This window comes from Myotis davidii, unplaced genomic scaffold, assembly GCF_000327345.1.
Source record: "Myotis davidii unplaced genomic scaffold, ASM32734v1 scaffold9, whole genome shotgun sequence".
Classification (NCBI taxonomy): Eukaryota; Metazoa; Chordata; class Mammalia; order Chiroptera; family Vespertilionidae; genus Myotis; species Myotis davidii.
In genome coordinates, this window is record NW_006299435.1 from 440,308 (window position 1) to 455,620 (window position 15,313).

The 15,313-nt window shown below is 46.5% G+C and overlaps 1 protein-coding gene across 1 annotated transcript in view; it reads right to left on the reverse strand.

Moving 5' to 3' along the window:
• Positions 1 to 15,313, reverse strand: part of ITGB5 (integrin subunit beta 5) — a 101,609-nt gene that overhangs the window by 73,160 nt on the left and 13,136 nt on the right. The window contains exon 3 of the mRNA XM_015571321.1: positions 4,190 to 4,439. Within this exon, the coding sequence (XP_015426807.1) occupies positions 4,190 to 4,439 (250 nt within the window). The remainder of the gene's footprint in view (positions 1 to 4,189; positions 4,440 to 15,313) is intronic.

The window sequence follows — 15,313 nt, forward strand, 5'->3', positions numbered from 1 at the left end:
TGTCTGAGAATTTTCAGGAATAAGGATGTCTTCTCTGATTAAACAGGCAGACCAAGTATTTCCATTTTTTGTGTGAATGGTAAGACCATTTAAGATCTCTCTTAACAACTTTCAACTATACAAGCATAATTTCAAGTGTAGTGTTGTTAACTATTAACCCAATGCTGTACATTAGATCCCCAGAACATACATATTCATTTTATAATAGAAGTTGGTACCCTTTGACCAATGTCTCTCCATTTCCCCCTCTCCACCTCCCAGCCTCTGGGAACCACCATTCTACTCTCTGTTTCTATGAGTTTGGATACATTCATTCACTGGTTGATCCTTGTATGTCTCTGACCAGAGACTGAACCCACAACCTTGGCATATCGGGACAACACTCTAACCAACTGAGCTACCAGGCCAGGGCGAGTTTGGCTTTTTTATTTTTATTTTTTTTTACAAATGGAATTTTTGTTACTGATTGATTAGTAGTGGAGGGAGTAATGGAGGGAGGATTGGCTTTTTTAGATTCCACGTATAGATGAGATATGACATGTAATTCAAGAAGAGCCCAATACCTCCAGTAAAAGGAAAAGTGTTCAGAACCAGAAATAACAATTGGATTAATCCTTCAAATCAGTGACTATCATGTGACTCTTCCCAGTGAGACTATTCATATGACTCAGAATAGCAACTACAGTTCTTCAGTCTAATGATTAAATTACTCTACATCTTTTCTTTAATCCTCATCCGAGGATATGTTTTTAAATTGATGTTAGAGAGAGAGGAAGGGAACGAGGGGAGAAGAGAGAGAAAAACATTGATTGGTTGCCTCCCATATGTGCCCAACAGGGGACCGAACCCACCACTTTTGGTGTATGGGATGACATTCCAACCAACTGAGCCACCCAGCCAGGGCTACTCTACATCTTCCTTTCTCCCGTGGCAACCCTGGTACTGCTCACTTTAGTCCGGCCTTTCTCGCGCACTCTAAGAAGGGAAGGAATGAGTCTAGGATTGTGATCCTTTGGCAGAAACATCTGGAGCAGAAGGAGAAGGAACAAACCTTAGGAAAGCCCCATGAAGAACTGGCTCTCTCTTCTCTGAGAGATGTCCTGCACAGGTGGTTAAGTGACCTCTTCTGACTCCCCCCCAGTCCCCAAAACTTCCTGGGGGCTGCTTCTGCTGCTCTCACCACCACAAGGAAGAAAAACCTAACTGAAGATGCCATTGCATCTTAAGAATGCTGTGATTTTTTTCTCCACACTTGCTGAAGAAAAAGAACAGACAAGAATCACAATGTCTACCAGCCAGGCATCTTAACACAAACCAGCTGTGAGACAAGAGGGAGGGGTGGGGACTGTGGCAGCCAAACCGTAAGTGGAATTAGTCCAGCTTTACTAGACCTTCCAGTTTTTCAAGAAACCCTAGGAATCCTGGTTATTCGTGATTAAATCTACTTTCTAAATATTGGTGACTGGTTCACAGTGCCATTAAAATTCAGAAAGTCAGACAAAGCATATGTATAGGCTGGATCAGGCTTGGGAACAGGTTACATACATCCTCGGAGCTGTGGGCCATCTCCCAGGACACTGCACACACCCACTGCTAAGCCACGGGAGAGAAATCTCGGCCTGCTCACTGAGCCAAACAGCGACTCCCCGACACGCTGCCCAGCTTGCAAAAGATAGATTTGCATAACTGAGATGTGACGGTTCCTTCAAGACTCCCATTCTTCGCCAGATTTCCTGTCTTACAAGCAGCTTTTCAGTGTGCCTTGTACTCACTGTCAAGACTTTTACTGTCTGCAGTTGGCTCTGCCTTCTAGGGCTTAGAAAAGGGGCTCTGAATAAGTCGTGTGTAATAACCTGAATTCAAATGCGGGGTGCCCAGAGCCAGCCCTTCATCCTCTGCCAGCTTCCAAGCTAGCAGCTCACAGTCAGCGGATGCTCCACAGAAGGATGAAAGTGGAGACACACCTTGTCTATCTGGAGACAGGGCCCAATCAGAGGGCAGAGGTGAAAAGCAGCAGAGAGAATCACTATCCAGATGAACTGAAAAAAGTTTTGATTAAGATGCTGGTGCAGCCTGGTCAGCAGCAGAACGCCAACGATAGGACATTTGGTACTGGACTCAGCTACAAAGGGCCTTAGAGACAGAACCAACGTAATAATGCCTACAGCCAGGAGGAAGCTACACCCAGCAAATGATGACACCTAGTGCTGCTTCCTGGTTAAGGAACTCAATCTCATTTGTACTGAAAGCTTCTTCTCTTGAGTGTTTTTTTCCACCACTGTGTCCGTTCCCAACCCCTGGGGAAGATCTACGTTAACTTCCAGGAGCCTGGACAGAAGAATCAGGAAGGCTTCAGAAAAAAATACACCACCAGCAGAAATACCACCTCACCCAATCACCAGCCCAACCCAGAGCTGAGATGCTGGAAAGGCTCAGGGGGCTAGAACAGCTCTCTGCTCCTAGGGCAGCAGCCAAGGAGATCAAGAATCAAAAAAATGACCTCACAAATGGAATGAGCCTGGCTCCCTGAGTCACCGCTGGAGGGAAAGCTGCCATGGGAAGCAGTTCAACCCTCATCAGATTGTGTACCAGCAAGAGATAAACTTTCCCTGTGTTGAGCCACTGAGATCTGCGGGTTGTTTGTTACTGCAGCAGAGCCCAACAGGACCCTCAGGCAAGCATCAGAGGGTGGGGCGGTTTTGGAAAGAGTATGATTACTTACATGCAGGTGAAGTTTGTGTGCTGTAGTGTGATTTGGATGCGGCGGGGGGGAGGGGGGAATAAGTCTACCCCTTACTATCTGTGTAATCTTGGGTAAATTATTTATTCTCGCTAAGCCTCACTGTTCTCATCTTTAAAATATGGCACACACCCTAGCTGGTTCGACTCAGTGGATAGAGCGTCAGCCTGCAGAGTGAAAGGTCCCAGGTTCAATTCTGGTCAAGGGCACATACCCAGGGTTGCGGGCTCAATCCCCAGTAGGGGGCGTGCAGGAGGCAGCCGATCAATGATTCTCTCTCATCACTGATGTTTCTATCTCTCCCTGTCCCTTCCTCTCTGAAATCAATAAAAATATATTAAAAAAAAATATGGCACACATCTACCTTAAAGACCTCAAAACATTATGAGATTAAATAAAATAATCCATGTGACGTATTTAGTATGGTGTTTGACACTTGATAAGAACTTAAACCTTAGCTGTTCCTCATTCAGGGACATCCCAAAGCCTGACTAAATAAAGTTGAATGTGGAGATGAGGCAAGAAAAAGTTAGGAGTCACCACTCATTGTAGTCACATTTCATTTAAAGGAATACTTGAAAGACTAGAAAAGAAACAAACCAGCCCCCCAGAGGTTGTTAGGGGAGTTGGGGCGATGACCCCTCAACCCCGCACACATATTCAGGGCAGACACCTGCTCACCAGTCCCCCTTCCTTATCTTCCTGGTCTCCAGCCTCCTTGCTAGAACCTGGCTCTTCAGACTAAAATGTGGGAGCAGAAGAGGCAAAGGCCACTCATCCTGGCCCGTAAGCTCCTCCTATGAGCAATCTCCAGGTAAGATGACCCCAGAAGCCACAGGAGGAAGATGGTGGGGTCTGGGCTCTGAGACGGGCTTGGAGGAGAGGTGCCCCCTGATCAGGAGGCCACTTAGGAGAGCAGGAGTAAACTGCCATCAGGTTGGAGCCATTACATATTTGGATTTGTTTCTTGCAGCAGTTAGAAACGCCTGTTCTCTAATAATGTGTCAAATATTTTCTAATACAAGTACCAACATAAGTTGTAGTTTTTTACAAACAATAAATAGACTTTGAATTCACTGATCCCAGGCACCTCAGTCACTCCAAACAAGGGGAAAGTTTAGGCTGTTCTGTTTGCTCCCTCCCTGATCACCTGGGTCTGTCACTTCCTGAGAACATTCTCCAAAACCTATTCATGTCACAAGGAGTCCCATGCCAGGTAGGCAGGGAAACAGGTCAACTATGATCACTGCATCTTTACGCAATGTTGTGACAGTTCATTTCTTCACCCCGAGGGAGAGGACAGAACTGGCTCATCGTTAATCAAATGAAACACTGAAGCCAGGTTCCCCTCCTAAGTATGGCCCCCTCAGTCCTTTCTTTGGGTTAAGGTCTCCCACTACTCCATTCCCCCGCCCTTAAACGCCCAACAGCAGGGAAGCTGGGTCTTACCCGATGCAGGGGTTGGTCTGGTACCTCGGCGCCGTGTAGGAGAATGGAGAGATGCTTTTGTCTACAAAGGACCCGAACCCCAGCCGGAAGTTGCTGGTGAGCTTCCTCATCTCCTCGGCGAGCTTAGTGCCGAGGTTCCGGATGTTGTCCAGGTCGTCCTTCATGGACAGGGAGAGGTCCATCAGGTAGTACAGGTCCACGGGATAGTCCTCCACCTGCCGCACCTGCAGCTGGAAGGTAGTCTTGTCGCCTGTGCCAACAGAGAGGCCGTGCGTGTTAAAGGCCATCCACGCGCTGGGGGGCTGAAGGGATGGATTTCGCTCTCACCGCTGGCCACCGCTTGCTTTTCTCCAGAGGCTGTGCGCCTCTGGAGAAATATTTTTTTCTTGGAAGTGGAGTGACAGAAGGGAATAAGGGCGCTGAGGATAAAGTGCTGGGTTCTCTGTCCGAACACTTGGATCAGCATTTTTTTTTAATCCTCATCCGAGGATATTTTTCCACTGATTTTTAGAGAGAGTGGAAGAGGGAGGGAAAGACAGAGAGAAATTCCGACGTGAGAGAAACACATCGGTTGGTTGCCTCCTGCATGAGCTCTGACAAGGGCCCAGGCCAGGAAGGAACCTGCACCTGAGGTACATGCCCTTGACCGAAATCGAACCTGGAACCCTTCAGTCCACCCACCGACATTCTATCCACTGAGCCAAACCAGCTAGGGGTTGGCTCAGCATCTTTAATAACCAGCCTCCTTAGTGGTGTTCTGTTTCCTCAGCAAAAAGGACACTTGGGTAATTGGTGGACAGTGAACCGGACAATTCCATGGACATGAAGTGGGTGAGAATAACTCACCAACCACACACCAACTTCAGAGAAAGGACCAGGCAAGGTGAGAATGCGGCCAGGAGGAGATTATAAAGTTTTATGTCAGTGGTTCTCAACCTTCCTAATGCCGCAACCCTTTAATACAGTTCCTCATGTTGTGGTGACCCCCAACCATAAAAGTATTCTTGTTGCTACTTCATAACTGTAATTTTGCTACTGTTATGAATCGTAATGTAAATGTTTGATATGCAGGATGTATTTTCATTGTTACAAATTGAACATAATTTAAGTATAGTAATTAATCACAAAAACAATATGTAATTATATATGCGTTTTCTGATGGTCTTAGGCGACCCCTGTGAAAGGGTCGTTCGACCCCCAAAGGGGTGGCGACCCATAGGTTGAGAACTGCTGGTCTATGTGAAACAGAAAATGTGGATGAAATTAATAAAAAGGTATAGACATGAGTAAGGTGGGAAGGGGGAGATTATAAGGCAATGGGGACACAAAGACAGCACTTAAAACACCCCCCATGCTTGTGCCAAGTCAACTATTTCTATGCCTCTAGACATTTATCAGACAATAATATTTAGTTCTTAGGTTCGACTTTAGCTCATGCCATCACTTTGTCATGTCAGACTACTAATAGCATTTAGTTCTTGGGCACATTCGATGTTTTGGAACATTGTAGACATAAGTCATCATCAGAAATTATATGTGTAAACATAGGAAGACAGATTCCAAATTTTAGGCCCATCAAAAGGGAAAATAAGAAAGCAAGAAAAAAAAATACTACTAGACTTGTCCACCAGCTACAAGAACAAGAAATTAATTTTTGATTTTACAATAAGAGAGTCAACAGACAGAGGAAAGGGGATTTAATTCAGAGGAAAGAACCAAGAAAAGCCAGTGTCTGGGAGGCATGGCCTCTGCAACCTCACCCCCCACCCCCAGGTGCATAGAAAGGCCCATGTCAACTCAATATGGGGAGGACTCACACCAGCATATAATCCCAAGTCATTTATAATCTCTACAGTGTTTAGACCAGTGGTTCTCAACCTGTGGGTCGCCACCCCTTTGGGGGTCGAACGACCCTTTCACAGGGGTCGCCTAAGACCATCGGAAAACACATATATAATTACATATTGTTTTTGTGATTAATCACTATGCTTTAATTATGTTCCATTTGTAACAATGAAATTGGGGGGCAACACAACATGAGGAACTGTAGTAAAGGGTCGCGGCATTAGGAAGGTTGAGAATCACTGGTTTAGACCCAATGTCAAGAAGCAAATCATACTAGGTCATTCTATCTGCCCTTGGGCTCATTAGCCCTTTAGAGGCACCAAGGGATGACCTTGAACTCTCTGGTGGAACTATGCACACACAGTTGAAATTCAGACATACTCTGTGTTCAGAGGTGCAATAGGGAGAGGCCACACCTGCCCAAGGGCCCACGCCTGATCTGCCGGCTTCACGTCTCAGAGAAACCAATCTTGCACCTCCAGCTGACAACCAGCAAGCTGAAGCCCTCTTGAACTTGTAGGAAAGGGAACCAATCTGCTGGGCTCCCTCTCCTCCCACCCCACACAAGACATACTCCATTAACTAGACCATGAAGAATAGAACGATCAAAAGATTTCAGTCCAAGTTCCAGCTCTGTCCCTCATTTGGGGCTGCAGCCTGAGCCTCAGTTTCCTTAAATATAAAATGAAATTCTTAACAACACAGTGTTGATTAAGGTCGTGAAGCACTCACGCAGGAGAGAAGTGTTTCGTAAGCAGCAAAAGCCTGCAGAAATGAAGTAGGAGCGCTGTAAGTACTATTTGCAGCCCGAACCACACGCCCTGCCTGCTTCCTCTGGCTTGCCTTGGCCTGTACTGTTCTAGCCGTCTCAGGATTGATGTTGTTTAGGTTGCCTGTTGGTGTAAGCCTATTTTTAAAAAACCAGCCGAGTCTGACTCAAATGGAAGAGTGTTCAAGAATTCTTCCAGAATGAATGCAGAGCTGCTGCGATGTCGTCTCTGGTTCCCATCAGGCAGACAGAGCAGGGCCTCTCCCAGCCTTGGATGCCACAACTCAGTGAGGGGGGTGGGAGGGTGGAGGAGGAGCTTGGGGGGAGGGGAGACCCTCCTTGGCCTATGCATGGGCAGACCACACACCACAGATGGCCAGAGCCTGCAATCCCATGACCTTTTGCAGGGTCTTCTGCATTTTCTGTCGCCTGTGCCCTTCCCCCGACGTTCCCAGCCACACCTGCAATTTATCCAGAGTCCACTTCCACCTCTCTGTGAAGTATATATAAGTAATTAATGGCTAGCCCTTTAGGACCAGGAAACGGGGACCTGATTTGGATTCAGGGGGCCGCCCATGGGAGGGAAGTGAACACTAGCCGTTGGGAGGGGTCCCCCCACTTAGCTGGAACCCTGACCTTGTCACCAAGGACTGGGAGACCTCAGGCTTCTTTAACTGCTGCTCAGGTTCTGGATCAGTAATGGGAGGATGTTAATTGCCGCAGGGATTATGGGAGACAGTGTATACAAACACCATCCAAATGCTTCTACGCAAGGAAAACTTCAGCCTCCGTCCCCCCAAAGTCAATTATGAAAGCAATTTCCTGTGGGGATGAAAAGAGAGACAGGAAATTCTGCCAGAAACTTGAGTGTGAAAGGCTGCAGCCCTGGGCATTCAACTGAACTCCAAATTTTCCAGGCGTGAGGTAAAGATGTGACACCTGGGTCTCTCTGTAGGCTAGGAGGGTATCTCTTCTGAAGTGAGCGACCTCTTGGCATTAAATTCTAAGAGAAACTGATCACTAAGAAAGTGCGTGCACCTACATGATGGGGAGGCTGCAGATGTTAAAAAGAAACCTCTCTCCAGCTTTCCAGAAAGGGAGTAATAGCATTAATGTTCAGAATGAGGGTTTATTGCTCCCTCAACTATGCCCGATTTTATTTCTTTAAAATATATGCATTTTTTTATTATTTTACTGATTTTTTACAGAGAGGAAGGGAGAGGGAGAGAGAGTTAGAAACATCGATGAGAGAGAGACATCAATCAGCTGCCTCCTGCACATCCCCTACTGGGGGTGTGCCTGCAACCAAGGTACATGCCCTTGACCAGAATCGAACCTGGGACCCTTCAGTCCACAGGCCCACGCTCTATCCATTGAGCCAAATCAGTCAGGGCAACACTATGCCCGATTTTAAATGCTACCAGCTCCTCAATGGGCCGTGGCCATAATGGAATGTCTGTGAGCAGATTTGGGAGGGACCGACATTCCCAGACCCATGCTGTTGGGAGTTAAGCTGCAGGGCACTAACTCCCAACAAGGGTGGCCTCCAGGGTTAGCAAACTGATGGGGATGCTGCCGTGTGCCAGGCACCCTCTCTGCGGAGAGAAGGCCTGGGGCATATTTACTATCTTAGAGCACATGTCTGGAGCACATACGCTTAGCCACACTCCAACACACAGCCAGGCACCTAGCCTTGCACCACCCGAGGCTTTAAACCAGTCACGCGTCCCCTGTGTCCAGCAGGGTGCAGAGGCCGCTGGCTTCCCTGTGGGTGCTAGGTCTGTGCCTGCCACTGGGGAGACCAGCCCACACACCCCTCCTCCCTCTTCTCCACATAAGACTGATGGGCTCGTCTCCCTGTGTGGCTGTGCCCCTTCTCTCTGGGGACATTCCATATAATTCCCCCCTCAGGCGAACAGCAGGATCAGAGAAACAGGAGAAACGAACTCAAAAGCAGAGCTGATCGCCTAGCACCTGTGAGGATGGATCTGCTGCTGCAAGGAGCCCCTCTCATGTCCTTCTGGTTTTTCCTGTTCCCCAGGCAGCCAGCTCCAACTGTATTTTGCACAGAATTCCTGACACCCCTCGGTTCATGACTGGAGGCTCTCCCCTTCCCCCTAATCAGGTATCAACTCGCATGCATTCCACCTGAAATGGATATTTTTTAAAAAAAGCTTTCTTCTCTCTGCCCTCCCTTGAATAAAGAGTGAAAAGTTAGCGTTTCCCTTAGGGACATGTATGAGATGACAAACATTTTGGGAGAGTGAAGGGACAGAACTCCAGCAAGAACTTGTAGCTTTTTAAAGATTGATATGTTAAGGCAAAGCCGTACCTCAGAAGATAAACACTCTTGGCATCCCCAGATAAATGTAAACAGTGTTTGACGCCCCTGAATTACTCTCTTCTTTGCTAAAAACTGGAAGAATGGAAACATAAACATCAGCTCTATCGTAACAGGACTACAGCTGAGCGGAGGGTCAGGGCTCCAGTGACACGTGAGCTCTTCTGTTCAGTGAAGCAAAGGGAACAATACCCCAGAATTAAATCTGGACCCAGAACCAAAGAATCGCCCACTGGTCCAGTACAAGGTCCCTATGCCTCACCCCGCCGCCCTCCCCAGCTCAGAATGCAGCCTCGGGACGGATGGCACCATGGTTGGCCTCCAGTGTCTGCCCCCATGATGCATCAGGGCTCATTATTCCTGGTCCTTGAATAACCTGTCTCGGACAGTTGGGGCTGCTGTAACAAGTACCATGGGTCGGGTGGCTCATAAACAACAGAAGTTTAGTTCTCACGGTGATGAAGGCGGGAAGTCCATGCCTGCGCGGCAGAGTTCTGGTGAGATCCCACTTCCAGTTACAGACTGTCAGCTTCTTTTTTTTTTTTTTTAAATAAAGTTACCATTCTTTTATGTATTTACTAGAGGCCTGGTGCACGAAATTCGTGCACTGTAGGGGAGGGGGTCCCTCAGCCTGGCCTGTACCCTCTCGCAGTCCGGGACCCCTCACTACTTACTGCCTGCCTGCTCACTGCTCCTTACCACTCGGCTCGCTGCTCCTTAGCACTGCCGTGGATGCCGGCTGCACTCACCAGCCGTGAGCCCAGCTTCTGACTGAGCAGCACTCCCGTGTGGGAGCGCATTGACCAGCAGGAGGCAACTCCTGTGTTGAGCATCTGCCCCCCTAGTGGTCAGTGTGTGTCAGAGCAATTGGTCATTCTGGTCATTGCATTGTAATGTTAGGCTTTTATTATATAGATTCATTTCAGAGAGGAAGGGAGAGGGATAGAGAGATAGAAACATCAATGATGGGAGAGAATCATTGATCGGCTGCCTCTTGCACGCCCCTCACTGAGAATCGAGCCTGCAACCCAGGCATGTGCCCTTGGCTGGAATCGAACCCGGGACCCTTCATTCTGCGGGCCGACACTCTATCCAATGAGCCAAACCAGCCAGGGCAAGACTGTCAGCTTCTTGCTACATGGTGAAAGAGGCTCTCCAGGGTCTCATTTTTATTATTATCATTATTATTATTATTATTATAGCAGTAACCTCATTCATTAGGGCTCTACCCTCATGACCTAATCACCCCTCAAAGGCCCACCTCCTAATGCCACCGCACTGGGGTTGGGATTTCATCTGAGGAATGCTGGGGACACACAAACATTCAGTCCACAGCAAACCTCCCACCCACCCACATGGAGTCCTTTGAAGTGTGTGCACTGCCAGTCTGGGTGGCAGAAGCAAGACCTCAATCAGGTAACTGGCACCTCCAACACGGCACAGACAGGAGCTGGCAGGAAACACTTACCAAAAGCAATCGGCCGCCTGTAGTTTAGTAAACATGTCATTTCCTGGCCTGGATCACATACTCTGCTTACGCAGTATATTATCACTGGGGAAAACGGAGAAGGGGATCCAAGAACTCTCTACTATTTGTGTGACTTCTTGTGAACATAAGATTGTTTTGAAATAAAAAGTTTTAGCCTGGCCAGTGTGGCTCAGTGGTTGAGTGTTGACCCATGAACAGGGAGGTCATGGTTTGATTCCAGATCAGGGCACCTGCCTGAGTTTCAGGCTCGATCCCCAGCAGGGGGCCTGCAGGAGGCAGCCGATCCATGATTCTCCCTCATCATTGATGTTTCTATCTCTCCTTCTCCCTTCCTCTCTCTGAAATAAAAACATTTAAAACAAATAAATAATAATAAATTTTAAATAAAAAAAAAAACCACCCTGCCAACCAAAGGTTATTTTTTTTGAGAGGCTAAGGGATTGAGGCAAATAATGACTTAAGCAACCCCTTTCTAATTGCTCTACCTCTCGCTTCTTACCATTTCAATAAACTTTATTCTAAAGTTTATGTCCTTTCTTAAGGATTTTATCCCCTTGTTAAAGCCTTTTTAAGATTGTTATCCTGACATTTTCAGGACTGAAAACAAAATGGAAAACAGGATCCTATGTTTATACAAAATCCTGCTTAAAGTTTGGCAGGTCCTCAAAAAGTTCAACACGAAATAACCACATGGCCCAGCAATACTACTCCTAGCTGTATACTCAAAATTACTGAAAACGTATTGTCAACACAAAAACTTGTACACAAATGTTCATAGCATAGCAGCATTAGTCATAACTACCCCAAAGTGGAAACAGCCCAAATATTCACCAATTAGAGTGTGGTACAATGGAATATTACTTGGCCATAAAAATGAATGAAGTCCGATACGTGCTATGACATGGATGAATCTTGAAAATATTTACTAAGTGAAAGAGGCCAGACATGAAAGGCCACACATTATCTGATTTAAACGAAACATCCAAAATAAGTAAACCACGGAGTCGGAAAATAAATTAGTGGTGATCCGAGACTGAACTGGTGGGGAGGGCAGGGGAGAAGGAGTGACTGCTAATGGGCACAGGGTTTCTTTCTGGAGTGATGAAAATGTTCCAAAATTCGACAGTGGTGATGATTGCACAACTATCTAACTATACTACATACTACTACGTGTATGTAGTATACCACTAAGTTGTACACTTTAAAATGGTGGATTATATCTCAATTAAAAAAGAAAATAAAAACAAAACAAAAAAGCCTGCTGAAACTAGAGGGAAATGTTTTTTTGTCTTTTTTTTTTTCCAGGCTTATCCTAGAACAATAATTTTGCCTTGGTGAAGTCTCTCCTAGTATGTTGAGGCTTGTCCATGGCTGACCTTTGATTGGCAAAGAGTTACATGTCACTCAGCAAACATCTATTAGGAGGTGTGGGGGAGCAGGCAAGGGGGAGACACAAGCATCGCTCAACAAGCACAATGGAAGAGCAAATCGCTGGGCAGCAGCACGCACGCCTTCCCCAGAGTTAGGGGTCACTGCTTTGAGGTCAGTATGCACTCGGTAAACTGAAAACGTTGCTAACTGCAACATGCCATTTTCTCCTTCCCTCAAATAAATAAATATCTGGGGTTTGCCTGTACTTCTCTTTAAATATTAACATTTTCAAAATGTTAAGGGGCATCACTGGCTTCAAGTGTTTCTATATTTGAGAAACATATTTACAAGGTTCTAGACCTTCAAGAATTCATATTTTCATCAGCTCTGCTCCTGGTCTTCATCTCTACAGACTGGAACATCCTCATGATTTGGGTGTCTTCATAGGGCAGCCTGTCCCTCCATCACCTTGACCTCTGGCAATGGGCCCTCCATCAGTACACTTTCCACAGGACCAGAGCTACACACAGCACCGCAACACTATTTTGTATGAACACAAGATCACATTTTCCATTTTATTTACAATATCAGAAACTGCATCATAATGCTTAGCAGGAGATGTGACTATACCAAGTAAGACAAAATTTTTTCTTTAACTGAGCATACATTGAACTTCATGCATAAATAAGTATTGTGCATAAATTCAATGCTAAGAAAACTTCAAGGAACTGCCATCACTTCTCTAACTCCTCTTTGGGGGCTCTATTAAAAGCCAGGTGATAAGTCAAACCAAACCACAATTTCTCCCCCTCATAGTCGCAACTTAATTCTAATTTTTAAACTGGAATTAAAACTGTGACATCTCTGGCTTTGTGTGACTGCCAAGTCTTTCCTAAAGCAACCCCCTAAGAACAAGAATTTACCCTGAGAGTAAATCTAGATAAGGAGCTCCAAAACTATAAAACCCTCCCTTGGTGATGACCCTGAAACCATAAACTCTTTTGGAGGCATTAATTTTGGTCCTTGTTTTCAAAGATTATTGAGCAAAAACTATACACAATTATAAATTCACTAGAGGCCCGGTGTATGAATTTGTGCACAGGTGGAGTCCAGCTGGCCCGCCCCGATCAGGGCCAACTGGGCCGGGCTGGTCGGGGGGAGGGGACGCAGGTGCTTGGCCAGCTGGCACTGCTCCCTGGTCGAACTCCCAGTCGAACTCCCAGTTGAGGGGACAATCTGCATATTAGCCTTTTATTATATAGGATTATAAGTTTTGAAAAATATGAACATGTGAATAAAGACAGAGGATCTTTCAAAAATTTCCTTTAAGTTACTGTTAGACTGTTATTACAATATGAAGAAGATGCATCATTCACCTTAATTGATAACCATTCTCATCCTACACAACGTTCCAATATCTCAATAGTCCACCACAACTCCCACACCCCTTCTAGGTCAAGGCCCTTAACCCTGAGCCTGTCTGCACAGAAGGATGTGAGTTATCTTCCCAGAGAGAACGTCGCCAAACATCTGCCCACACAAAGGCTCAGCTGACTTTTCTACCCACTCACACAGCCTTGTAAGGGCTCCCCCTTCCTTCTCTCTCTCAACTTGGTGTCTCACCGAGCAAAAAGGCTACGTGTCACTTACAGTGACGTGACTTATAAAAATAGCAACTTCAGCTAATCCCTGCACTAATCCCTGGGCCGTCCATAGTTTGTGCCTCTATCCGGCAGGGCCACTTACATCCTTGCTTGATTTCTTATTTGCAAGATAACTCAACAGACAAATAAAACATTTCTCAAATATACGATGACTCAGAGCTCTAACGAAAACAAGAAGCAGGTGGAGTGCCTCCGACATGCAGAGCTGTGCTAATCCTTTTCTGAGAAGCTGAGAATCCCTACCCAAAACTTCATCTGGCTGGGATTCTAGAAACTATGCCTCTGGCTATTACTCTTTGAAAATAATAATTTTAACTTTTTAAAGTGCAATTATTCAAAAAGCCTCATTTAAGCCTCTGAACGTAGCTGTGAAGAGTGAAGGTGAGAACGACCCTGAGACGGGAAGGGTGGGGTAACCTGCCCTGGGCCTCTGAGCGAGGGTCAGGGCCAGAGCTAGACCCCAGAGGGCCAACCAGGTCCATGACCTTTTCACTGTGCCAAGCTGCCCTGGCATCTAACTAAGCCACCTAGAAACAGTGACTGCCAGGGGTTTCCTAGACGATGGGATAGAAGACAAGGCTACAGATCAATGGAATTTGGGGGTGGGGGGGAGGGAGGGGAAGCTGCCTTTTCTCAATGAAATTCTACTTCCTAATCTAGCATGGGCACATCCATCTTTTGACATTGGGGACTCTGATCTGTGAACACTGGATAACAGAAGCAGTAAACTAGAAACAACTGCAAACTTTGCCATCATAGAGACCTGGGATTGAATCCAACCGGGAGAGCTTGAGCAGGCTACTCCTCACCCACAAAATGGTGCTGCCTGCCTCAGGGTAGGTCAAGTATTTAGCACATCCGTTGGTTTCCTTATATTACAACTAGAGGCCTGGTGCATGAAATTCATGCGGGGTGGGAGGGGGTGGTTCCTCAGCCTGTCCTGAGCCCTCAGGGGATGTCTGACTGCCTTGGGGATCGGGCCTAAACCAGTAGTCGGACATCCCTCTCACAATCCAGGACGCTGCATGCACCAGTGACCATACTTTTCATACAGGTGAAAGGCATCTTGCTGTTGTATGGGCAGCCACATTTTTTTGCTCTGATTATAAAAAGTAGTACATAACATGAGCCTTCTGAGGCAGTAGCACCATTTTCCCCCATCTTATGGATAAAAAAACTGAAGCAGAGAGAAGTTAAGTAATTGGCTTTGTCACACAGTTATAAGTGTCAGAATCAGGGCTGACCACAAAATGTGCAAGCCAGAGTCCATGTTTTTTCAGTATTAGAGTAGCCATGCCAGGTTTTAATTTTTAAATCTAAGAGACTGTTCCCAATATATAGGGTAGGGTCCCTAGACTTGGCCAGCGATCAAAGCCAATCTGTGGGGTGACCGGCAGGTGGGGCAATTGGGGGGCCCCCACTGGCACCCACCTTGGTTGGTGGCCTGGCACTGCCTACTGGCTGGCCCCGCCCCCCAATCGCTGCCACTGGTTCCCTCCCTCTCAGGGGTCAGTGCGCATCATAACAACCATGGTTCCACCAGTAGGTTGATTTGCCTATTAGGGCTTTATTATATAGGATTAACTCAAGGGCTTGCAGAGGCTCCAGGGTCATCAAACAAACTATTCTTACTCTAAAAGTTTGT